Raw genomic sequence first — 26,772 nt, forward strand, 5'->3', positions numbered from 1 at the left:
ACACTGGAAAGGATTTTCATTTGGTCAGCACAAGTTTTTGAAAAGTTGTTGGTTTCCACTTTCCCGTGGTCACTTTGTTGAAGAATCACACGCTTACTGGGTCGAAATTGTGGGTTATCAAATGACCCAACTTGGCCAGCCTATAATAAGTATATCTAGTTTCAAATTGTTTGACTAGTCTTGATTTGATATTTTGATCTATCAAAGAGGGAGATAGAGAGAGGGAAAAAGCGAGGGGGCTTGTGCAACCAAGCATCATAAAATAATGGTGCCAAAACTTTCTCTACTTTACAACGTTACTTCAAAAAGATTTGGACAACTTTATTGATTCGGGGCCATTAATTTTGTGGAATTAGTCATAATCTCGCAATCCACAAGGATCATATGGGCGTGTGGACGTGGTAATCTTTTAAGGTGTTTTTGTTTGGTTGCAATTAAGATAAAGGAATTCAAATATCTAAAAGAACCTGAATTTTCTCCTAATTAATTTTTGTTAAGAATGTGAATTAGAGGTGAAAAAGGCGGTTGCGGTTAGTTGTTAGTGGCTAAAACCGCTAATCGCAACCACCTAGGCGGTTAGTAAATTTTACTCCGCCTCCGTTAACTGCATCCGAATAACCATTTTTTTAACTAACCGCTTTTTTGGGCTTTTTTTTTTTTGGCCGGTTTTGGGGCTCACTTTAAACGTTTTTTGCACACTTTAAACCATTTTTCTTTTCCTTTTCATGGCCATTTTAGCATTAAAAATTGCTATATACCAAAATTCTTGTTGGTCACCTTCTATGAATCTATACAACATATAATACAAATAAAATTACAACAATTTTTGTAAATCATCACTTCACTTGTAGTCTTGTACACAACATACAAATAAATAAATAAATATATATAGCGGTTAATGCAGTTAGCAGTTAGCAAAGCGGTTAGTGGATCTAAATTTTCATCCCTAATGTGAATTGCCTTTTAGAAGGTGGGAATCCACATTCCCTTGCCTTTGGGAAAATTTTCTTTCTTTTAAATGGAAAAATTATTCATTTTTTTCTTGTTAACACAAAATAAGAATCGATAAAACCCAACCCATTAACAAAATGTTGGTATTTCATAACTCTCTTTGAATGTCGTGTTGCTTGTAATTAATCATGTTTGCTAGACAACATATCCTTAGGGGGTTATAGGGAAAACAAATTGATGAAATAATAAAAGAAATGAGGGAACACGCATAGATATATAGAAGGCTTTTGCGTGTTGCCATTTGTAACTTTTGAAGGGGAAATTTTTACATTCCATTCATGGGAACTAGAATGTCGGAGTAATGTTAGATCCTGCAAACCAAAGGCTATGTTAATGTTATCTAGGAAAGATTTTGTTAACTTTATTGATTAGGAATATCATATTAGAAGTGGTTTAATTCAAGTGTTTTGTTCCTCGTTGTTTACGCTAGCACAAACCCATCCAAAGAAAATCCCACAAGTGTTCCAAGCCACTTATTGTTGGATCGAGATTCCTGTTTAATTAGAGCAAGCAATTGAAAGAGTTTTTAAAAGAGTTTTTAACAGAGCTCACTTGCTCAGCCCGATACCTCCTTGAATGCCAAACAGTTTACCTTATACTGTAATTGGATAAGACAAAAGCCTATAAATACAAATACACCAAGAGAAAAACAAACTCAATTGTTAAGGAACTGAATTTATCATATACACTTATTAGAGAGAGTGTGATAGAGAGAGTCGTACCAATACATATATACAAGTGTAAAACACACACACACAAAAAAAAAATCAAAGTAGGTCTCTATTCCCCAAGAATTTAGCAAATCATTTACTTTACACAATACAACATGGGATGAACCCAAGAATTAGCAATCAATATATATATATATTAACAAGAGTAATTGGCATGAATGCATTATCCAAATATAAAGTTGAATCTTGGATAAAAAGGCCCTCGCCTCCTTCGAAAAGAGCCTAATAAGGGCTAAGTCACTCCAAACCGGGTCACTCATGATATTATCAATTGATGCAAACTTGTCATATGTTCCACCATTTACGACGTTCCATTGTCTTTGCGAGTTCACTTGCCATTGATGAAAAGTTCTCAGCCCCATTTTGCAATTCTTCAGTGCGTTGACTGAGTCTCTGAAATAAACAGTAAAGCAAATATTCTCAGTCAAAATTGAGCAACCTCTTTTGTTGGAGGAAATTTTATGCAATGGGCAACCATTAGGGATTGAGATCCTGTGATTGGTGCAATATCTTTTATTGGGTTGTTTTAAATGAATGGTATAAGTTGTTATAGCAAATAAAAAGAAGAAAGAAGGATAATTTACAATGTTTGCGGTGCAAGGGGTGGCCAATCCATCCTCCCCCAAGTGGTGGTTTGGAGTAGCAAAAACAACCATTTGGCCACAGAGGTGGTTCGGCCTACCCCTATGGCAGGGGGGAGGGGGGAGTGGCCCACCTTCAAGTGCTGGTTTAGAGCTAGTTGAACCCTTCTTATAGCCAAAAGGAGCCGCTCGGCCCACCTTAGGGCCGGTTTGGGGGTGGTGGAACCACCATCTGTGGTCAAGGGGGGTTTGACCATTTCCAAGGCTGGTTTGTGGGTGACCGAACCCTCCCTATAGGGGTTTGGTCACCTTAATGGTCCGGTTTGGGGGATGGCCAAACCTAAAGGTGGTGGCGGGCTACTCTAACAGCCACCACTCTTTTTTTAAAAAAAAATTTGCTGTCCCGATTCGGACTATTTATTTTACCTAGATAAAAGGTATTGCACCACATTTCAATTCAACCATATTAAGAACCTTTTTACCCGGAGGCCTAATAAATGGAGTTCGTAAAGCACCTAATAAACAAGCTTTCTTTTCTTGTGTTAAGAACTGCCATTACTGAACTATCACATCCAGAACAATTCTGTTCCCGACCAACATTTTTTTTCCATATTTATGACTCAAACTGGAATTCAGTATTCTAAAAGTGGCAGGGCAGGGCTGCAAGCAAATAGATAGAAGATAAAGGGAGCTCAACCATGCACTGGAATAGTGGCATTCTCCAATATATTTTAATTTAATAACCGTTTGCTAGACATATTTTTTTATAAGATAATATCAGCAGCATAAATTGTTTCAACTCCAAAGCATATAGGCTGCAACTATTAACAAAGGCTACCAATATATGGAATTCTATATTGCTAATTCTAAAAGTTTGATGTCTAATGGTATATTATCCAAATTTCCATCCTACTTAAATAATGTGCATTATTCAAACGTCTATACCTCAAGAAAACTAAAATTTTCCAGTTGATAAGTTCATCCAGTGTTATAAATAGATAGAATATGAATACGAGAGATTCATCAACAGATAACATACCTCCAGTTTTTCTTTGCGTTCTGCAAGCTTATCCCTTGCATGTGAAGCTGCTGCAGAGGCATCCTGAACCCACTAACCTTGTCAGAATATTTAACTTATACATGTAAAGCACTTAATTAATGTTCTAAATAAAATTCTTATTGGCTAAATGATTATCACACACAACATTACCCCAGCATTTCTGTATTTAGCCCTAACTTCTTCTGCTGTCCTCAGTCTTGGCGTTCTATCATTAGATGAACTCTCAAATAATCTCTCCCTCTCTGTCCCCTTATCTGCAGCAATAATAAGAATGTTATGTTCATCCCATTTAAAACACACATACCAGAAAGAGAAGAAATAGAAATACCTATCCTTTCGTTATTGCTCTTATGATATGAAGCTGAGAGTTCTATGGGTTCATCAATTTTAATATCATCTGCATCAAGACAGAGTACTCAGTCAAAAAGAGGAGAGGGTGTGGCAGAAAGAAGATGATTGGAGCAAAAGATATGGAGAACCTATGTTAAGATCCGAAATATCTAGTTCCATGGGTTCATCAATTTTAATATCATCTGCATCAAGACAGAGTACTCAGTCAAAAAGAGGAGAGGATGTGGCAGAAGGAAGATGATTGGAGCAAAAGATGGACAACCTAAGTTTAGCTCCAAACTGTCTTGGTCATCCGTTACTGCTGTGGAAGGCTTTAAGAATGGGGGACTTGAAAATAAGCTCTCTAAATGTGCGAAGCTACTCTTGTGAACTTCAGTAAGATATACATCGTGCTCCTCTATACCTGCTTCAGGGCTCTTGATCCTACCAGCTAAAAGCCCAGGGGCAGCGTCCTGTGTCTTCAGAAGTTAGCCATAAAATCATATATTCTTCATTTATAAAGAGAGAGAGAGCCCAAAATAATAAAGCACAACCTCTCTATTCTTCTCATTTGGAGATAAGCTGATGGAGGCATCTACAGCAGCTTCAAGGACCTTATCATGAAGACTCGGCAGAGACTCAGGAATCCTAAATAGGGCAAAGGCTCTTTTAAAAAGTACTCAAGGTACAAAATCTTTGCATTAAGCATATGGGCATAGAGCTTGATGGCTAAATGATTACAAACATTCACATGAGAGAGAGAGAGAGAGAGAGAGAGAGACCTGAAGTCATTTTCACTGGCCAACAGAGATACTGTAGCAAATTCGTACCCATTTACCTATAAAACCAAAATGTCATAAATTCACGTTACATATTACAGCATAAAGCTATAACTTGGGAATACAAACCATAGAGAGGCTTGGAGTCACAAACTAAATCACATGTACATCAGTTTATTACAGTCTAACCATAGGAGTGTAATCTACATTTTTGTATTTACTATCAAAGACCAAAAAAAAAAAAAAAAAAAAAAAAAACACAACAAAACAAAACAAATGAAATATCTTTCGTCTTTCCCAGTTGATTTAGTATAAATAAATAAATAAATAAAATTCATGTGACTATAGATCAAATTGTTTCTGATGACACATAAAATAGTAAAAATGAATAACTGGTCCATTTCATAAATCAATATAAAACCAACCAGCATAATTTGCCCATTATCTGAAGAAAACATTGTCTTCTCCATGTTAGTCTTGAAGTTCCACCTTAGGATTGACATTAAAGAGCTTTCTCCCAGTACTTCAAGAGTTGGCAAAGACCTGTCCAAAGACGATATCAACTTCCTCTTAACAGATATTAAGTCTGAGTTAAAAAAGATTTGGTACCAAAACCATTGAATTCTAACAATTGATATAAACATTAGGGTCATCAAAACCACATCAGACTTTCTAGGCATCAAACCAAGAAAGGCAGTTAATGAGCACTTCACCTTATCTCACCTTATCTCAATGACTCCACTCTGATAGAGTACAGCCAGTCCACACTCTTTCTCATCTTTCTTGAAGGTTGTAGACCAACAACATGGCTTTGCAAGATTCGCCTTCCAAATTGAGTTACTGTCACCCTAGAAATAAGGCAGTCCCCTTTACTAGCAAATAAAGATGTGGAAATGCTGAAAAAGATAATGGATACAACAAGAGTCACCTCAATCATAGACTTCAAAGAGTATAAGAGCAATGCATCTTCACAACAAAGTAAAAGGAATAAGTTTATCAATCCCTGCCCAAAATCCGCAGTTTCACCAGGGGTGTCAAGTTCAACTTCATGCACTGTAATTCCAGACTGTAAATCAGTTGGTGCAGATTCACTTTTAGCTTCACTTTTCTGAGCTGAGTTCGACAAATGCTTTTTTCTCGTTTCAGGGATAAAATTGCTCCCATCTGCATAAAGAGAGTTCTCAGCTACAATTCAAAGGTATAAAATCTACTATTTCCTCCAATGAAAATACTTGCCTATAATGTGCATAGAAACTGCAGTCGAATCCTTTTTTGGAGACATTGACTGAATGGTAACCATATTGAAAGTCACACTATCTATGACAATGAGATGTGCATCCCTGGTCATTACAAACACTAGCCCCTTTCCAAGATTTTCTGGAGTTTCAGATTCAGAGACCTCAGTAATATTTATTAAGCTGTTAGAATCTGAAAGTGTCTTCACAGTGAGAGAAATTATAGGGGAACATGATTCGGATAGACAGTCTGTAAGGAACAGAAATGATAATGTACTAGTATCAAGCACTGCAACCTGTAATATGAATGGAAAATGTGAATTCTTAAACTTATTAAGCTGAAATTTCCAATCAACGACTACCGCAAATTTAAGAACAGTACTATCATTAAAACCTAAACTGAAGACTCTCACCCGGCCACATTCAAATCCTACGGCAAGTCTTGATCCAAAGTTTGCAAACTGTAGGGCACATATACGAGAATTGAGGAGTGAAAATACAGCTCTGCAGCAAGGCCCATCCCCTTGGTCCATATTGTGAACTGCAAGCAGCTTACACAACAATTAGCATATACTTAAGATCAGAAAAATCAAAACTATTAAGTACGCATTATATAAGGCAAATAGATGTATCACAGACAATACCGTCTTTAATCATCAGACCACCATCCAACAGTCAACCTTAATCTGCCCAACTTCTTATTATAGTTAACTAGAACATTAATCAGCCTGAGTCTTTATGCCATTTTAATAGTATCATTGTAGTCATTTATGAAAGACAGGAGCACAAGAATAAAAGTTATCTACAAACAATTAAAATCTGGTTCATACGCAACCACAAATATGCGCTAACAGATCAGCCTAGTTTCTGAGGCATCACAAATTTGGTTGCAGGACATGGAACCACAATGATAATTTTTCACAAAAGGGAAAAAAATTCCCAGAACACATTCTTAACAGGCATAAAGCACCATTTCTTCACCAAAAACAGAAATAGAAAATAATAATAATAATAATAACAATAATAACTGTATATGGATGGACTGAATTAATGATGGAAAGGAAGAGGGTAGAAACTAATATAACACCCTCTAAAACCATATTCTTTTGGTTCCTCCTGGAGAGAATTCATGGCCATGACCATGTGAGAGTAGGCCCAGTAGGGTCAACAGGATAAGTCACAACCACCACCCCCCCCCCCCCCCCAAAAAAAAAAAAAAAAAAAAAAAATCGAGCAACTTCAGAAAAACAACAGTAAGCCTTTGAGACTCCAACCACCCTCAACTGTAGAAATCCTTAATCTCAATCACTAGGGGTCGCCCATGTCAATCTTTTTTGACCATTGAACTCTATATAGACTCTAGGCCGTTGAGGCCTCAAAGTTCCCCTAATCAAAACAAAATTCCCCTAATCACCTGTTTACCTCCTTTTGCTCTTTGTTTGTAGAGCTAATTTTTGAGCAAAGATATTTGAAAGGAATACACAGAGGATAGAGCCAAACCTTCATTTACAGTTTCTGTCACAAAGTGCAAACTTGTCTCATCTGAATTCCTTATTAGCTCGTATAGGCGAACCTACATGCTCTCAAAAGTGAAGACAAGCCCTAAACATTGAGTCTTGACCACATTCGAAAAATGCAGAAAGAATTTAACTCTTACCAGACCACATTCATTGCCAATGGCTAATGTTAAAGTGTCAGAGCAGAAATCCAGTGCTGAAACCGATGCACTTGTACCAGCAACTTTGATACCATTCACCTGTCATACATATATATGTTCTATCAATAAAAACATATATCGACAGGAGCTACAGATTAATATCCAAAGCCAAAAGGGTAAGGAGCTAAGCTCTCTGTAACATTTAAACGTTAGAAGTAAAAATAAATTAATTAATTAATTAAAAATAAATAAATAAATAGAAAAGGCTAACCTCAGATCCTAAAATATGAATAAGCAACAGGGCTGGATATGTTGCATCCCATACTCGAACGGATCCATCTTGATAACCTGCAATGTATACTCTCTCCACACGATAATCTTCAGTCTCGAGAAGCTGACTGTGAACACCACCAGTCAGAGGCCACTTTGTACCCCTTGTATCTGAAGTATTTGCAGCATTAAGTTTTTCAGCTGAGACAATCTAAATGAACGAGAAAAACCTAAATCAGCAATATTCGATGATATGTACTATCCTTGGAGTATGTTCTATTTAACTTTTGCAGCTTCGAATATTTAATTGAAAATAGGTAACTCATATTAATATCAGGGTGGTAATATTACAAAAAAAAAAGAAGAGTATTTATTAAAATATTCAACTGAAACTATATTCAGTACTTGTGCTAACAAATAAACAGTACCTCAGACAGAACTCTTGAGAACTTCCCATTTCTATAAACCAAACCAAGCTTTGCCACAGTCATGATTGGGTCAAGAGTGGGTATGAGCATCGGATACTGCACTGTAGCCGCAGAAGCCTTTGTTCCTTGCTTAGAAATTAAGTCAGACAAGCAAGTATCATCATAGATTTGCAATTTTCCAGGATTTGTCAATACAACTAGAGACATGCCTCTACCCTCCGTTGCACTAGTACTTGGTAATAGAACCATATCCGCAAAGCCATTAAGTGTAAGGTCTACACGTCCAATGCATTTCATACTTTCTATCCCAGAAGACCAATCTAGGCTCAAAATCTGTAATATGGGGAAAGAAAAAAATCAGTAATCTGACTAAGTATTCTACTGTTAATATTGCCGTAATTTGGAATTCATCTCAAGTATAGCACAGTATAGCAATGGAGCTATGTACACGTTAACATGTTCGTAATCCTATAAAATTGAAATAAGATGCTTTGATCACTATTATCTGTTGGCTCTTGGCTCGGGTGGTAAAGGGCTGGGTGGGATTGTGAAAGGTCTCATGTTTAAATCTTATCATCACAAAAAAAGACAGGTACTTTCCATCACTATATGTTGATTATCACAAGAACGTATGCTTAACTAAGACCAATATATGAAAAAGCTATTTTGAGTTGAAAGCACACCGTCAGAACTTCTTCAGATCCAACTTCATCACCGCCATAGACAAAGAGTTGGCCCCCACAATCATTATTAGATCCATTTTTAGCCCAATGTAAAACAATGACAGGGAGTCTTTTGTTGCTCGACGATAATTGTAGCTTAACAACATCATTAGACGATTTTTCAGCTTTATGATCTTCGAAAGAGGCAGCATTTGATAAGTTCCAAAACATTATATCTCCATCTATGTAGCCAACAGCAAGAACTGATCCATTATTAGATGCCCAACAGAAAGAGCTTATCTCTTTCTCCACTTCTCTATCATCTGACACATCATCAGACAGCTCATGTCCTGTGTCTTTTGAACAATCAACCACTGTTTTGTCCTTTAACAGGAGGTCTGTATAGCCTCTAACAAGAACAATACGATCTTCAGAAGCATCCCATAGTATCATCAACCCATTCGCATATGCAATCAGCAATCTGTGAAAAGATACATTATTTCAAAATGCATGAAGTAGAACAAGTAAATCAAAGTAATGTAGCAATATTCATGGATAATTCCCCTTCTAGATTCATCATCCATAAACCACGTTTTTTTAGGGGCACACACACAACATGATATATATATATATATATATATAGAGAGAGAGAGAGAGAGAGAGAGAGAGATTTAAAACTATACATACATAATACATGCTCGGTTTAGTGGGGACACCAATGCCCTAAAGTTAGGCCAATGAAAGAGCCAGGAAGGCTCCCCGCTTGGGGGGTGTATTAGGGGGGGGGGGGAGGAGAGAGGAAAATGATGAAGCAATCAAAGAGAAAAATAAAAAGACATTACTAACACATTTCAAAAGTGAACAAAAAATGGTGAAAGAGCTCAACCTCTTTATGCAATAATTTGTTATTCTTCGTGAATATTTGAGCATACACCATTAAACCTAATTTACTAGTTTATATGTTTACTAACTTAGCTCTTTGTTGTTTCTAGATATTAATGTCTGCTGAATTCAGTGTGTGTCTGTGTTATAAACTTGTCCCGAGGAGTTATCCTGGTTTTGCTACTCTTCAAACCCAGGTCGGTCCATGGCCATGCTTAGTGTTCTAAATGAATAATATAATTATCTATACATAAGCCTCAAATCATGCATGGGCCTACCCAATCCATAGCCTCTAGATGCAAAGTATTGACGTTAGCTACTAGTAGAGAATCACAAAACCCAAGCTCATGGTTTTGAAATGCAAAACCAGAAAATTTTAATCAGATAAATTTCAAGTAAATCTTGTCTTGCCTATTTCCCTCGCAACTAGGTTGATGGAGAACTCCGACAACAGAAAGATGATTAGGCAATGGCATCCCAGCTGCCTCTGCAAGAACAAATTTTTATACTTAATTTATATATTAGAAGTTACAAAGCTACCTAATTGTCTTGAAAGTAAACACAGCATAAATGGCCACCACACATAATGCAGGTGAGATGCAAAATTAGTGTTATGGCTAAATGTATTAAGTTTTTGTTGTACTCATCAATTTTTTATCTCTGTATTTTCAAATTTATATTGAAGTACTCATGTATGGGATGTTTAGGCTGATCAGCACATAAACATTGGCTGGCATATCGAGCTGACAACAATATACATACTAATAAAAACAAATGGATGTTTGCAAGAGTGTAGTTTGTATTAGATTATCAGAAATAATTCTGATAATCTAATATTGCTCCTACTGAGCAAAGTTCAGTGAGGAAAATAAAAATACCATGGATGCATGCTTGTGACCTGTTTAGTTTATCATCCTCCATTTTGTTCAATGTTTTGATTACTAGAAAGTGACTTGAGCCAATCCCACACCTAGTTTGGTCAAGTTCTTAGTATATACTCATTCTGTCATCCATATCTATATTCGTAAATTTTAGTAGGGAAAACCCTATAAAACCTCACATGTGAAATGAAATATATGAAACATCTTTACAACCACAGAATACTATCGCCAACTAGACTCAGAAAGACAGGTATCACCATAAAATAATTTGAAGTTTGGAGAACTCAGACAAGAATGATAGCCAAATGGTAATTGTAAAATTTTCTCCCTTCAGCATCAACCAATTGTAAGAATATAGCAATTACCAGCTATGATATTTGTGGGAACTCTATATGGTAATTGTATAATTCTTCTGCCTTCAGCATCATACTTTAGCACAGACACCATCCCAAACTCACATCCTATATACCTGTACGGAATGACAGTGTAAAAATGTTTCAAGGGTCAAGATTTCAACTGTATTTGCAGCCAATATAAGCGTAACATGATGCAGCATAAACCACAAAGTATCATACATGTAAGGTGTGCCATAAATGACAGAGAAAGAAGTTATATTAGACTCCCACTGTAAAGTAGAAGCTATTTGCCTGTGTTCCAAATCCCAAACCTGCCAACATCAGTAACCTATTAAACCGATTAATCTATGTCAGTTGGGGGGGGAATTTGGAAGAATAAAATATAAGAAAGAGAGAAGGATCAATATAACAAGAAATTCTATAAAAAATAGTGAAGACCCATATGAGGTCTAGTAAGTGAAAAAAATAAAAAATAGTTCACAAGAAATTTAAATGGCCCAAGAAGAATCAATACCTGAATTTCATTTTCATTTGAGATACTGACCAGAAAACCTTGATTTTGTAAGAACTGTGGAAACAGAAAACAAAAAATGTATAATGTTGTCAGAGAAACATTTGCTGAATTAAGAAGCAAACCAGACATGTAAAAATGAGATTGGTGCACAAACTAGACACAAGCAATTTACTCTTTGCATTTAAAACTCACAAACCTCTAAGTTTTTAAAGGGCAGCTGCTTAGGAGATATAAGAAGCGCTTCTATATTGTCACCACCAATCACTTTTATCCTGCCATCCCTGCAGTGAGCAAAGAAGAGAGAAGCTAATAATCATCAAATCAATCACAACCGATGCGTTTGGTGTCAACAAATGCTTAATGTTTCAAGATTCATTGACAAGTCTAATTATGTCAATTCTCACAGCGTTCCCATTGCCAACAGGCTTTGAATTGGGTCGAAAGCAAGAATAGATGCAGTAGATGGGATCCCATAGTGAAGAGTTACGCGTGGACCCAAGTCTGCGGGTGTCAGACTTCCCTGAGGCACATCACGCTGTTGAAAAAACTTTATTAGAAATTGCAAAAGATAAAGATACAAGTATTTCTTAATTCATACAATTTATAACGTTAACAAATAACAAATTAATTTTGCAATGCGATAATTAACGGAAATTAAATTGGGCGAGAGAACCTGAGGAGACTGTAGCTGAGCAGTGATCTATTGAAACAATTTGGCAAACACGGAGAAAATCGAAGAGAAAAAAAAATATCAAAACAAGTATATCTTAAATTCATGCAATTGATAACGTTACCAAATTATAAAAATAAAGTTTGCAATGCGAAAATTAAGGGAAATTAAATTGGGCGAGAGAACCTGAGGAGACTGTTGCTGAGCGGTGGTCTTTTGAAACAATTGGGCGAACATGGCCATAATCGAAGAGAGAAAAAATCATCAAAACAAGTATTTCTTAAATTCATACAGTTGATAACGTTAACAAATAATAAAATAAAATTTGCAATGCGATAATTAAGGGAAATTAAATTGGGCGAGAGAACCTGAGAAGACTGTTGCTGAGCGGTGATCTTTTGAAGCAATTTGGCGAACATGGCGAAAATCGAAGACGAGCTGTTCCTTCTTCTTCTTCTCCCGCTACAACTCGTTGCTTCTGTAACGACTTTTCAGGTATGGTACGGACGATAACTTTGATGCGTCGTGAATTGGATCTTTATCGGGAATTGTGTTCGTGATCGACGGCAACGCAAGGTTGATGGGCCTAGGAGTCTAGGACTCTCGGTGACCGTTAGGTTCGTTGATTCTACTGGGCTTAGGTACTTTCCTTCGGCAATCTCATAGACAATTTGGGGACCCACAACATTCCCCATTTTGCCCCCATATTGCCGTATCTGAAATGGTCCAAATGACTAATTGAACACGCATTCAAAAAACAAAAAAGAAACAAAATTATATTTTCAGAGTTCTAAAGGGCATGTTCTCGTCATTGGCTTTGTATGATGGTCTTTCTTATATTTAGACGGACTTTAAATAATGCGTGCAGCACTCTCATTTCATCACATTTTTATTTTATTAAATTAATTTAGTTTTATGTTTATTAACTATTAACTTTTTTTTTTTTAAATACAAATTTATCCTAGAGTTAATAAACCGTCTTTATTTTTAACTTCTGAATGCTGATTTTATATTTTTTATTTTTTAAAGGAAATTTCTATCAGTCTCATTCATAGAAATTATAAGCATAAAGCTCTTACAAGCAACTATAGCCAAAACTACGAGGTTACAAGCGTCACAGATGACGTATTACATTCCAAACCCAAAACCAATCCACTAACGCAACTCTTCCTCTTCTACCCGAAAACCTGAATAACATTCACATCCACAACCTAAAAGTCTGAACCATAGCAAATGAGCCAGAGATACCTTTGTCCAATGATGTTAGATTTTATGTTGTGTAATTTGATATTTAAGATCATCTCTGGCAGCATTATGTATTTTACCTAGTGAAAAAATACTATTCTTTATTTTACTTACTCATTTTTTATACACTTCAACAGCTTCTTTATTCTATTATATACTTTTATTTAAATATTATTATTTAATCTTTTTTATTCTTTTTATTATTTTTTATTTTTTTCACTTCTCTCTCTCTCTTTCTCTCTCTCCCTCCGCCTCAACCCAAACCCTCCATGACCAACCTCTGCAATTATCTCTTCCCTCTCCTCTCTCTCCCTCCACACCACCACAATTAAGAAAACTTTCAATTTTGGAGCTTAAACAACGCTGTCATAGAAGAAGGATTGGATACTAGAAGAAAGAAGAATTTGATACGGTCGGCCAATGGTGGATCTAAACCCCATCTGCGACGGTAGGTTTTGGTGCTCATGTTGGGAAATTTGTTGTTTGGATTTCAGATGATTTTAGGTATGGTTAATTTGAAGCTAAGAGCTAGATTTAAGATCTTTTGTTTGTTTTGGTGCTCATGCTGGGCATGGCTTAGGTGCTTTCTCTGCAATGGACAGCTCTCTTACTTGCAAAACCATATGGAATCGAAAGCTAATGCAACAAACATGAGAAAATCAAAAGCTTGGTCTTGAGGAATTGGGTCAGTCTCATGGGGTGTAGGTGAGGAAGAATGATTTGATACTAGAAAGAAATATGAAAGGAGGGGTTATTGGGTGGGTTTGTCTAGAAAACCAAGAATGCCTCGGTGAGGAAGAGGAAGAGGAAGAGGAAGAGGAAGAGGGAGGAGAGAAGAGAGAGAGAGAAAAAAAAAATTGAAAAACATGAACATAGTGTTATAGTAAATAGCTTGATATTGCTATTACTGTAGCAAAAAAGTTAGTTTAGCTCTTCTGGAGCTAATCTGTTGGAGTTGAAAAAAAAAACAATAATAACTAAATGTAGTTAATATTACTCTTTTACCTATTCTGCCGGATATGCTCAATTTATTGTAGATTTTAAAGTATATGAAAAGGTTGTAATTTTGTAGTTATTTCAGATAACTAGAGAGAAATCTGGATCTGGATTTTACTCAGCTGATCCCTCTACAATACAATTGGGCTTTTTTTTTTTAATTTTTTTTTATACATGCTTTACAGGCCTAACTAATTCTCGTTACGACAAATTGACTTATCTAAAGAAAACCGTAGCCCAACCGATAACCATGCCCATGGCACTCGCCCAAGCTGCCACCGAAGCCCATCTTTGTTCCCCCAGATTACACCATGCGTCCCACCTTATCTCAGAAGACTCAGATCACGCCAGCTGATATTCTTGAATAATAAACAAAAGCAAGAATCAAGCTAATTCCTACACACCAATTTGTTAAACAAAAGTATTTGAAAGTTTCGAAGTATAATTGGTATTTGTCCCGACAAAGCACAAAAGTGTTCACCCATGGCCATGCTTTAATCCAATAAAGAAAAGATTGCTCCCCTTTAACTCAAACCTGACACCACCAGAGGCATAATTTCCCTCACAACAAGGGAGCAGGCTGCCACTAAACCTCCAAAAAGTTGCCAATTTTTGGGACTAGCCAAACTAAACTAATTCAGAAGCATGCATTTCACAGGTGCAGCTGATCGCAGAGCAGTTCGTTGTTTCCATCTAGATATTCCACTTGCTTTTCCTATTTAATTTAAAAACCCTCCTTACCCAAAAAAAGAAAGCTACGTACAAATGATTAATACAACTTATTTGCATCCCACAAATCTTAGTTGGATCAAAGCTGTGTTTACAGAAAGTTAAGTACGAAATTTAACATATTTCATTAACTCAGTGAAAATGACTTATTTATCATCAATATCTGCCTTTCTTTTTCTTTTTTTTTTCTTTTTCTTAGTGACGTTTATAATGACTTTTTTATGACATATTAATGTATAGATAAAGCTTTTCTTTACCGGGTTTTAATATGTAATTTTTATATGTTTTTTTTAATATGACACGTAATTTTTAGAATTATATGTTTTAAAAGCAAATATTTAATTTAATTGATGTATCTCTACGAGGGTGGGCATTTATTTATAAATTATAAGCTTGCCCTGTTGCAACTTGCACGGTTAAATAATATATACAAATCTTTCACATACATCATGACCTCTTCAACTCACAACCAACAACAACAGCTACCAAACATGTACGGCGCCACCGCAGCCCCGCCACCTACGCCATCAACGCAATCCGACAACCTCCTTGCCACGTCAGACGCCGCCGACGCGCTCTCCAGGCTCCTCCACCGCCTCCCCTCGCCTACTCTCTCCCTCCCCACTCGCCGCTCACCTGCCCCCACGTGTCCACCCATAGTCTCTCTCTCCGGTGATCAAAACCCCTCCACTACTATCACCCACGACGCCCTCCAACTCGGGTTCTTCCAAGTCACCGACCATACGATCCCTTCCCAACTCGCTTGCTCGGCCGAGTCAGAATCGCTCGCTCTCTTTGACCTTCCTCGGGACAAAAAAGAGTCATGTTTTCCCAAGAACTGGCCTCTGGGTTACGAAGGTGGCGATGACGAAGACGGGGACGGACTCGGCGAGTCGTTCCGCTTGGACTCCTCGTGTTCTACTGAGTCGTCAACCGAGTTTTCCTTGGACTCTTTGCGCGAGTTCACTCGCGCTCTGGAGAAGCTCGGGCTGAGGATCATCGAGCTGCTTTCGAGAGCAGTGGGGTTTGAGAATCCTGTGGGGGAGGATCCGTCCCGGTTTTGTTCGTTGATGTGGATTTCCGAGGGCGTACCCGGGAATAAAACGGTCTTGTCGGGTGGGTTTTACCCGTATATAGTGGGTTTACATTATCAAATCAGGAACCAGAAGTATTCGCTGCCGGCGGATTCGGGTTGGGTTCCTGTTTCGCCACAAGTGGATTCAGTCATGATCACGCTTGGCGACATTGCTCACGTGAGTTTTTCTGTTAATTCATTTTTGCCTAAAATATACTCAGTTTAGTTTTTTTTTTTTTTTTTTTTTAAATTCAGTTATTCTCTCAAACTACCATCACCAATTTGACAATGTCCTCTCAAATTTTCAACGCCTTTTCAAATTGTCAAAAATAGATCAAGATAGGCATGTAGACTTTTCCCCACCCTCTTTTTTTTTTTTTCAATGTTGTCTCTTCTTATAAGTTCTAATTTGATGAATTTGATCCTTTAAGTTTTTGTATAATGTTGGTCTCTAAAGTGTCACATGATGGCCATGTTTAAGGTAATTAACCTAAATTCATATTGACAATTCAGTATAAATGTCTCATGTTAGATTTGAATTGTGTCGAGACATTAGACAAAAAATTATATAGGTTAATCATAACTCAACTCATTTTATTAAACTGGTTACATCTTCGATATTAACTCAATAATTTTATATTGAGTTTAGGTCGAATTCACGTGAGTCAAAAATTGCTAACTAGATAATTACCCTATTGGAATGAATGAATCGTAGGTGTGGAGCAATGGGAAGTTAAAGAAAGTGAGAGGGAGAGCAGTGGGGCATTTGGGAGATGCCAACAACTCACGCTGCATATCAATGTCGCTGCTGATCACTCTCCCTATGGACAGTGAAGTCTGTCCCCTCATCATCCCCAAGGCAATATGTGGCGATGACGAAAAAGATGAACAAATTGAAGGCAGCACGGGCGAGGAAGAAGGGAAATTGTTCAACTCCTTCTGTTTCGAGGACTATGCGTGGAGGGTCTACCATGAACGCCTTATCTTCAAAGACCCACTTCACAGATACCGTATCTGATCTTTTGGATTTTTTTGTGTGATTTTATTATTTCAGCATATTCCCTCCCAGTTTGTTTTTAATGATATTGGAGTGATGGTCCTTACACATTATGCTTTTAAGCTTCTTTTTTTTTTTTTTTTTTGTGAAAAATGTTTGTGGTATTATAATTCATTTACAAATTCACGTGATAGTTTAATGGGTATCACGTGACATATCATGAAAGTAAATTTAATTGCTTATTGACTGACGTGGTAAATGTCGTTTAAACTGTTACGTCAGTTTGTAACAAATTTATAATAAAATCATTATTTCAATGAATCTGTTCTTAATGATATTGAGTTTTTATTTTTTATTTTTTAATGTTTGGTGAGCAAGGATGCTGGCCAAATTAGTAAGGGGTTAGCTCCCCAATTTTTAAGCTAAAGTAGAACAAGTCAATTGAATTTATCGGAGCTTCATGTAGCATTATGAAAGGCCCAATTCTTTTTCCAAAGATTTGATGAAGCCCCATTGAGTTGTTAATGTCTCAAGGACTCGACGCAGTCCAGTCTCAAGGCCCATGAAGATCTGTTACAAAAATATTTAGGTATCGTTCTCGGCTTTGTTTCTTTCCATTTTAGGACGAAAAATGGGTTTCTTTTCAGGCCCACAAGACGCCTTCTCTAGAAGCGGGCCTCGGTGTTTTAAAGTCGACAACTCCGCCGCTACAAGTCTCAAAATTAATTTGACGATAACCGAACACAAAAGTTCATAAACCCTCCAAATTTATTTAGTAAATCTATTTTGAGGATTAAACGAATAACAGAGATGACTCTAAAATGCAGCTTTCCCAGTGTTTAAAACGAGTATGCTATAAGTCTTTCTAGAGTCCTCCTAGAGTTATTACAAATGTGACGTAGCTTTTAAAATCACCGTTGAATTTAAAATGTGATTTTTTCAAACTGTTAACAAATAAAAAATAAAACTATTGTAATTTTTGGGTGGGGGTGTCTTGGTATGTAGGGGAAAAGACTCAATCAGATGAAGTGAGATGTAAATATTGGAATCTTATTAATTGATGTAACATACATGGAATCTTATTAAACCCCTTTTGGTATGTTATTTCATTTGGAGGAATGTTTGGTGTGGATACTTTCCCAATTGGTTCAGTGCGGTGGGGCATGCATGTCAACTATCTACTAAAAGGTTTAAGTGTGATGGGAACACCCCGTTTGAAAAATGAGATTTTTTTTTTTTTTTTTTTTTTTTGCATGTAGGAAGGAAATTGAGAATGAAGATTCAACTAATGATTTCAATTTCATGAGGCGTGGTTCCCAGTCGATTGAACTGATACCCTAAGGAACCATTCACTATAAAAGATTTATGTCATAAATTTATCTTACAAAATCTTTATAGCTATCAAGACTCAATTTGTAAGGCCGACAAACGACTCATTCACCTATCATTACAATACCTCTAAAACCTTTGACATTTTTGTAGAGGACCACCGTCACAAACGAATCGTATCCGCTTTAACGGTTTAACCCATAACTTGGTGGTTGTCGAATTTAATGCAATCGCACTTGTGATCAAGCCTGTCTGGAACTTAAAAATTAATGCTTCGAAGTCTTGCTTCGAACGGCCTACGATCATGATTGCAATCGATGTATTTTGGACCTTGCTCTTAAAGTGCCTTTTATGTTCTTGTTTGAACGCCTTTCCAACAAGCTTGCGATCGAGCTCTTCTAATCTTCAACTTGAACCAAGTTTTGAATGTCGTCTTAAGGCCGACTTGAACCCTAAACTTAGACTTACACCACAACAAGTTTTGATACTGAATTTGTCAACAGCATAAAACCTAACAGAGGTGAAGGGATACTCTCCTATTCAGTGTATTAAACTGGCAATTTACTTTAATTTTTTTTTTAAAAAAAAAAATTAATGCATTTGACAATCATATGCATTTTGAACACATATCAGTTTGTTATACTAAAAAAAAAATTTTTTAAAAAGATTGTTGAAAATAGAATCATGAATAGTAATATAAGGCAAAGGATGGACTATATTATATCCTGTGGGCACCAAGTTTTATCCAATTGGTTATGATGGTTTGCTATTTTGTTATGAAATTGACTTGAAATGTAAATCCCCTCTCTCTTTCTTGCATAGTTGCCTTAGCTTGTAAAAAAAGCGATATTCCAACCATCAAAGTGACACCCGAAAGAAGCGAAGTCAGGCAGTACCCAAACAAGATGTTGGTGTACTCACACACATGGGGGTTCCTTAGCCTTTACTTTTCTCAAACATAAAGTCACTCCATTAGTATTCTCATTACTTTTGGGTTTCAAACAAATTGTTAACATCATTAAGAGCCTTAATTATGCATCAACTGCAGTTGAGCAGTTCTTGGGACAAAGTAAATATCACATCGAGACCAATGAGCTGCAAATTGAGCCGCTCATGGTCTAGCAAAGGCAGTAGGCAAACAAATCATGAATAGGGTTTAAATAGAAGAAATTGCTGAAGGCATCCGTGATGTTGTAATATTAATTTTTACTTGAAAATAATTAATTAATTTTCGCCAACTTAAAACATAAAAAAATTATTAGCTGAGAGCGTGAACAACCTGGTCACAATGATTTTTACCATATAATCATTCTTTTGGATGGGGCCTACCTTGTCTTAGAAAAAATAATATTAAATAATAATAAAGTATATATACTCCCATCCAACTACCACGTAATTTGTAATATACCCACCGGTACAAAGAAATGACAGCTATTCTTGATTAAATTATTAAAAAATAAAAAAAAAGAATTATTATTATTTTAAAATTTTAAAATTTTTTTTATCACTGGTATATATATATATTTTTGGCAGGAAGAGACTAGATTGTGACCCAATGGTAATTTAGAGAACATTACAATAATTGAAAGTTGGAAAGAAAGGATATTACAAATTATATGGTAGTTAGGGGAAGTTCACCAACTTAAAGTTGTGCCATTGTAGAAAGTTATTGAGAGGAATGGGGAAGAGAGAGAGAGAGAGAGATGGGGTATCCAAAGCTTTGCCTCCATGATAGTATGACTGATATGCTTTTTGCTAGGAACAGGTTGCGTGATCCTAATGAAAAAAAAAAAAAAAAAACAAAAAACAAAACAAAAGAAATGTGATACACACAGTCGGACTAGCCAATGGGGTAAAGTTTTCTTAAAAAAAAAAAAAAAAAAAAAAATTAATCCTAGCTCTCGCATCCGCAGAGTATGGAGTTTAAAAACCGTATGCGTTCTTTCAAGTCTAATTGAACTATAGCTTAACATAAGTTCATTAGGACATTAGTGAGACTCAAAATGGCTAATACTAATAGGATTGAGAATTCCCACCTTAATACGTATCTAACCACTTGAGAATTTTTTCGAAGCTACTGAACTACTATCACTGGGTGATGATATAAATCAATTTAAGTCACATCCTCATTTTGATCTCCAATAAAAATGACACTATAAAAGCAAGCTAGATGCTAAATTGAGGGGAAATCCAAAATTGTCCAGTTTGATTACAATGTCACAAGCCATAGAGAATCACTAGACATTTCCCTGCATTTTTTTCGTTTAGCTACATAATTTTTTTTTTTTTTAATATTAATTTCTTGTTTTGAGTAATACTTCATCTCATCTCAAATAAAAAGAGTAAAATGAGATGCATCATGCCACATTTCTCATTGCTTGTATAGTCTTGAGTAGTTATGTTTCATTGACCTTCCTGGATACACCAACTCCACGAAATAAATCCACACCAAAGGTTTCAATGAAGTGAAATTAGGTATGACTTATCACAAAAATAAATAAATTAATTAAAATGAATTCGTGTTACAATTATAGTCATATCATCATCTTTAATTTTGTTTAAAAAAAACAATATTCGACACATTTTCATTTGGACAAAGCTTTCCTCAAATAAATATAATATATATTTTTAGAATATGTAATTCTCGCACACAGTTTACGTAACTGCAAAGAAAGAAAGAAGAAAAGGTGACCTCTCCAAAGATTTTGACCATTTGTCTCCATAGAATCTGGGCTTCTGTTTGCCATTTTAAAGCTTTTCACTGTTCAATCTTCCCCTTCCCCAGTCTGATAGACAGTAACACTCTGTCTACCATAGATCCAGAACACCTCCATACCTTTCATCGGACTGAGATTGGGACCGACTTGGGAAAGCTTTGAAACCACTCCTCTCTCTCTCTCTCTCTTTTGCTGTTTGTTGAAGAAGGAGAAGGAAGTAGTTAGGGAATGACTATAAGAAAATGAAGTGAGAAAGACAAGACTCCTTCCATCATAAGGCAAGCCAGTTTCTTCAAGACAAAACCATCTCACCAAACCCCAATTAAAGAAAAATTATGCTTAATTCAACCAACCCTACTCTCTCTCTTTCTCTCTCATGTTGCTCATTTCTTTCTCTATATTTCCATCTCTCTCCCATTTCTTCTCTCACCCTTCCTCTGTTCCTCTCTCTCTCATGCAGCCACCTCGCCGCAGAGGACCTCTGTTATTCTCCGATACAGGAGCAATGAAAGGCCGCAAGAACAACAACCTCTCTGTCTTCGTTGTTGTGTTTTCGGTTTTCCTTTTCGGGGTCTTCATGTACAACGAAGACGTGAAGTCCATTGCAGAGTTTCCTTTCTCGAGGCCCAAACAAGAAATTCAAGAGGAACCGTCCAAACCCACCGCCCCAATTCAAGAAACAAACAACAAGGACGACGTTGGAAGTGGGGTCTCGGTTTCGATGAAATCGAGAACGAAACTCGAAGAATCCCAGGAAGGGAATTCCGAGGAAAAACAGGACACGGTCGTCGATTTGAAATCGATTCTGGGAAAGGAAGAGGACCAAAAGATCGAATTCCCGGCTGTTGAGGAAGATGATGAAGACGTTGAATTGCCACCAGAAGAGTGTGATTTGTTTACAGGAGATTGGGTTTTCGATAACGTCACCCATCCTCTGTACAAAGAAGATGAATGTGAGTTTCTGACGGCCCAAGTGACATGCATGAGGAATGGGAGAAAGGATTCTCTGTACCAGAACTGGAAGTGGCAGCCCAGAGATTGCTCTTTGCCAAAGTTAGAGAGTTTAAATTCTTTAAATTCTTGAATTTTTTTTTTTTTTTCTTTTCTATTGATTAATGTTATTAGTGCTTATGGATTTGTGTGTTGGTGTAAAGGTTCAAAGCAAGATTGCTGCTTGAGAAGCTCAGAGGAAAGAGGCTTATGTTCGTAGGAGACTCGTTGAATAGGAATCAATGGGAATCCATGGTTTGTTTGGTTCAATCTGCTGTTCCTGCAGGGAGAAAGAGCTTGAAGAAATCTGGCTCTCTCTCTGTTTTCAGAGTTGAGGTACCTCTCTCTCTCTCTCTCAGCCTTTGATGTTTTGGGTCATTTTCTTCTTTACAAAATTAAACTTTAATTAAACAAAATGTGCACAGTATTAAATACTTTCTTTTTTGTCTTTTCTAATGATGATTAATCATAATGGTGATACACGGGTTTGTTTGTTATTGGTACTTTATTGCGTTTTTTCTTTTTCTTCACCTCGATTGACATAATAATAATTTCGCATTAGCCACCTAGATAGACCAGACACATCACCAATTCACTTGACATTTTCAAATGGACAAATTCCCTACAACCCTACAAATGGACACATCACCAATTCCTTACAATATCATAAACAATTGGATAGGCCTACAATGAGGCCCATTGGATAAGTAATTTGTCTTTAGAATACTTAATTTTTTTGTGCAATTTTCAAAAAATACATGTCAATTTAATAAGTTAAATAAATAAATAAAAATGGGTTAAATTATTTTTTCACCCATTTAATTTGACGAAAAATTCTATCCTTTTCAAATGTATGATGGTTAGGAGGGAGGTCACATAACTGAGATATGACATGGTAGCTGGAGGACAAGAACTGGCATTGCTTTGGCATGCCGCCATGAACATATACATACTGATGACATGTCAATTTGTAGGGCTATAATGCTACAGTGGAGTTTTATTGGGCTCCATTTTTAGTTGAGTCAAATTCAGACGATCCAAACATGCACAGCATATTGAATCGGATAATCATGCCCGAATCAATCAAGAAGCATGGAGTTAATTGGAAGGATGTGGACTACCTGATCTTCAACACGTACATTTGGTGGATGAACACTTTCAACATGAAAGTTCTGTAAGTGCTGACCTAATTTTGCTCCTTCTACGCTATTGTATTTATGTAAAAGATCGTTGGGGTTGATTTCTTTTATTTCTGATCTCGTGGAAAAGGCGAGGATCGTTCGATGAAGGGGCCACAGAGTACGACGAGATCGCACGGCCAGTAGCGTATGGGAGGGTTTTGAGGACGTGGGCTAAATGGGTGGATAAAAATATAGATCCTGAACGAACTATGGTCTTCTTCAGCAGCATGTCTCCCCTGCATATCAAGTAATGTTTCATTCGTTAAATCTATATTATCTATTGATTTGCTGGGTCTCGGTTTTCATTGTTCTTTAAGCTGAAACAATAAAAACAAAATTTTGATCAACCAAGTAAGAGATGATTTATCTCCAACCCAGTCTATTAAACTGACATTTGTTCTTAGAGATCATAATTTTTAAAAACAGATATCAGTTTAATAGACTGGGTTTAAAGAATTTCCTTAAACTCTTTTTGATCGAAAACGTTCTCCATCTAAATGATATATAGAATTAATCCATTGAGATAAAAGTAAGATGAAATATATGGTATAACTCTATCTAGTTTTCATTTCAAATTTTTATTCAAATCGAATTAGGCCCAAGAGATTTGTTGAGAAATTGCACTGAGCTCAGCAAATTACCTGCTCTAATTATTGCATTAGGTGAGCCCTGGTGGTTGATACCGTGGGCCAGTGACCTTTAAATGCATGATTTGATGTCACCTAGGTCTTTTTCCAATCTTTGGTTGGTTTAACCACTATATGCTTCTTAATACTCCAATCATGATCATATGTTTAAAATTATGTATCCTTTTGGGACTTTTCTGCAATTGTAATAGGAGTGAGGACTGGAACAACCCGGATGGCATAAAGTGTGCTAAGGAGACTACCCCAGTTCTAAACATGTCCACCCCATTGGAGGTAGGCACGGATCGAAGGCTTTTTGTTATTGCAAGCAATGTGACAAAATCAATGAAAATGGGCGTCCACTTCATAAACATCACCACCCTTTCGGAGTACCGAAAAGATGCACACACATCGGTCCACACCATCCGTCAAGGCAAGATGCTAACAAAGGAACAACAGGCTGACCCGGCCACCTATGCAGATTGCATCCATTGGTGTCTTCCCGGGTTGCCCGACACGTGGAATGAGTTCCTCTACACACGTATCATCGCAAAATCTTGACATGTGCAAATTCATAACTATTGTCCATTCATAAATTTTTTTGTTGGGTTCATTCACTCACCATCTCAGTTTTTGTTCCCCTTGTAAGTCCATGTAATTTCCCTTCAGTTTCCTCCTTTAGCTTTCTAGGGCTTGATTCTAGGGTTGAACCATTGAATTTTTTGGGTTCTGCCTATTTGGGAGGTGGGAGTTGAGCAAGCCAAATTTCTGCCAACTAGGCAAAATTTGCCTAAACGAGAGACAACAAAATGGGCAGTTGACACACCTATCTGAATTGTTCAATGTATACCAAAGAAAATAAAATAACTACAAATTGTATGTAAAGCACAGTTGCTTGGTTTTGTACATTTACTTTTAACTTTTGTCTCCGGTCCAAATTTGGATATGTTTCAGATTGTTTTAGGATCCATGTTATTAAGCTGCCCAAATTCAGGCAACTTAAAAAGATGGGGCTATAGCACCCACTTGTTCCGAGCAGCTTAGAATGCTAGACCCAATTGTTCAGAACAAATGAGCCCTGCAAACCCTTCTCTTAAGCTGCCCAAATTTCTATGAAATTTGGAATTTAATAACAAGGGATCTCAATCCTTACGGATTAACCAAAGGGTCAATTCCATTTGGAACCAAACCTATGTAATTTTGCCACCCCTACATTGTCGCATGATCATTCGTCCAATCTTCATGAAAATTTTGCTACGACGTTGATTCTTAACTTGGGAACAAGTCTAGGTCACATTCTAAGAATGACTTGGATATAACACAGCAACAAAGCTCCGCCCATGCAGGCACAAATTGCTGGTAACAATCTGATACACTGCCCATTCTTTCCCTCTTATTAACCTCAATTACCCAAAAAAAAAAAAAAAAACCTGAACTATACAAGAGGAAGTTACCAAGACATGGAAAGAGCCTCATGGTAACATGTGATATGAATAGATACAAAATACGGAAACCATACAGAAACAAAAAACCAGTAATAATTACTAGAAGACAGCCATGGCAATGATAAAGGGGATGAGTAAATAGCGGGGCCACACCTACTAGTTGTTGAGCCGCAGTGGGACCATGTGTGCTGCTTGAAGGAGAGTGCACGGTGCCAGAAGATGGCGGCCAGGGCTGGAAGGTGGAGAGGCGGTGCTGCTGCCAGTGACGTTAATGGCTAGTTTTTGACCTACGTTGTAGTGGTAGTTGTAGGTGCTTGTGAAGTAATGCTCACCGATCATCTTGAGGGTGATAGCCCAGCAGGACTCACGCTGCTGACTGACAAGAAGAGAAGGACTCGTCTATCTCACCAATGGCAATGATGTGAGTGCTTGGAAATAACATACGCAAGAAGGGAACCAAAGATGACGATATGAGCTTGGGCTTGATTTTCTCGACTGCTATCTTGATCATAGAAGGGGTTGGTACCCCAAACCACTGAAGGTACCATGAAAGAAGTATTGAACCTTTCTCTCCCTGCGATCCACCGATGGGCCACCTTCCAGAGTTCAAATAATTACAGAAATCGTCCTTCAATGCTGGAGAACAATTTAGGAGCTCGTCTACCCGCTTCCTAACAGACCCTATAAATTTAGATTGAACAATGCCACCTCTAGAAGTGATCAATCTTCCACTTAACAGAGCCTCAGCGTAGGTCAGTGCAAGCTGTAAGCAGAAACAGGCAGTGAAAAATTATTCTCCTGATAATTCGTGAATAAAACCAAAGGCAGCACTGGCACAATTAATAGTATATGCATACATTTCCATAACTTGCTATATAATTATTATTTTCAATGGACTAATTGGGTTTTATCCATCCAATCTGATTACGATCAAATATTAAGAGATTGATTTAAATTTGCATTGTCAAAACTGGTTCGATATGAAAATAAAATCTTAGCCGGGTCCAATTCAGATCGGATCCTCCCAACCACCAGTCCAATTTTGGTTGCTTATCAACTTAATGCAGAAATCTAGTTGTTTCAGCACATACCCAGACAAATTTTTGCAATATCTTGATTTTCAGAATACATTTACTTGGTACAATTAGCAGAACAAACTGCAAGAACTTGGGAAACTTACCTTTAGACTAGAGATAAACAGTGAGTCAACAAAAACAACAGTACCATTGGTAACTTGATCAGCCATAGATGCAATTGTCGTGTATAATGACAAATAGACCTGCACAATATCACGGCAGAAAGAAAAGAGAAGTTTCCATAAGGTAGGAAATGCAATCTGGCAAGCATTCAATAAAATGATGCAAGCATAAACGAGTTACATTTGTTCCATCAAAG

General features: G+C 36.9%; 4 protein-coding genes across 8 annotated transcripts in view; 2 read left to right on the forward strand and 2 right to left on the reverse strand.

Annotated features, from left to right (window-relative positions):
* Window positions 1–1,773: 1,773 nt before the first annotated feature.
* On the reverse strand, window positions 1,774–12,651 carry LOC148585170 (uncharacterized). 4 transcript variants are annotated; one of them, XM_088517842.1, is made up of 27 exons: window positions 12,416–12,651; window positions 12,234–12,260; window positions 12,051–12,077; window positions 11,782–11,912; window positions 11,574–11,658; window positions 11,378–11,431; window positions 11,083–11,174; window positions 10,873–10,976; window positions 10,038–10,113; window positions 8,766–9,225; window positions 8,083–8,415; window positions 7,656–7,865; window positions 7,385–7,483; window positions 7,228–7,300; window positions 6,141–6,268; window positions 5,729–6,023; window positions 5,421–5,656; window positions 5,216–5,340; window positions 4,918–5,035; window positions 4,496–4,551; window positions 4,268–4,361; window positions 3,994–4,186; window positions 3,863–3,916; window positions 3,712–3,780; window positions 3,534–3,637; window positions 3,363–3,425; window positions 1,774–2,135 (listed from the first exon to the last, which is right to left on the reverse strand). In XM_088517842.1, exons 1-27 carry the CDS (start codon window positions 12,464–12,466, stop codon window positions 2,028–2,030), a joined length of 3,465 nt encoding a protein of 1,154 aa, XP_088373968.1. In that variant the 5' UTR covers window positions 12,467–12,651; the 3' UTR covers window positions 1,774–2,027. The 4 variants fall into 4 exon arrangements, with proteins under 4 accessions (XP_088373968.1, XP_088373967.1, XP_088373966.1 ...); XM_088517841.1 differs by having other exon boundaries at window positions 3,997–4,192; XM_088517840.1 differs by having other exon boundaries at window positions 3,994–4,192.
* Window positions 12,652–15,451: 2,800 nt separating this feature from the next.
* On the forward strand, window positions 15,452–17,197 carry LOC132188137 (flavonol synthase 3). The gene is made up of 2 exons (XM_059602539.2): window positions 15,452–16,270; window positions 16,808–17,197. The coding sequence occupies exons 1-2, from the start codon at window positions 15,467–15,469 to the stop codon at window positions 17,108–17,110; spliced, it is 1,107 nt and encodes a 368-aa protein (XP_059458522.2). The 5' UTR covers window positions 15,452–15,466; the 3' UTR covers window positions 17,111–17,197.
* A 3,870-nt stretch (window positions 17,198–21,067) lies between these two features.
* Window positions 21,068–24,856, forward strand: LOC132187529 (xylan O-acetyltransferase 1). Of its 2 annotated transcripts, XM_059601870.2 has the most exons (6): window positions 21,068–21,413; window positions 21,596–22,188; window positions 22,290–22,461; window positions 23,100–23,299; window positions 23,395–23,553; window positions 24,145–24,856. In XM_059601870.2, the coding sequence occupies exons 2-6, from the start codon at window positions 21,641–21,643 to the stop codon at window positions 24,491–24,493; spliced, it is 1,428 nt and encodes a 475-aa protein (XP_059457853.2). In that variant the 5' UTR covers window positions 21,068–21,413; window positions 21,596–21,640; the 3' UTR covers window positions 24,494–24,856. The 2 variants fall into 2 exon arrangements, with proteins under 2 accessions (XP_059457853.2, XP_059457852.2); XM_059601869.2 differs by having other exon boundaries at window positions 21,068–22,188.
* Window positions 24,857–25,669: 813 nt separating this feature from the next.
* EMB2771 (E3 ubiquitin ligase) overlaps window positions 25,670–26,772 on the reverse strand; it is a 31,558-nt gene continuing 30,455 nt past the window's right edge. Inside the window, exons 36-37 of the mRNA XM_059601868.2 lie at window positions 26,558–26,656; window positions 25,670–26,140 (exon numbers count right to left, since the gene is read on the reverse strand). Of these exons, the coding sequence (XP_059457851.2) occupies window positions 25,742–26,140; window positions 26,558–26,656 (498 nt within the window). The 3' untranslated portion in view covers window positions 25,670–25,741. The remainder of the gene's footprint in view (window positions 26,141–26,557; window positions 26,657–26,772) is intronic.

Source organism: Corylus avellana, chromosome 6 (assembly GCF_965113065.1).
Source record: "Corylus avellana chromosome 6, dhCorAvel1.hap1.2, whole genome shotgun sequence".
Taxonomy (NCBI): Eukaryota; Viridiplantae; Streptophyta; class Magnoliopsida; order Fagales; family Betulaceae; genus Corylus; species Corylus avellana.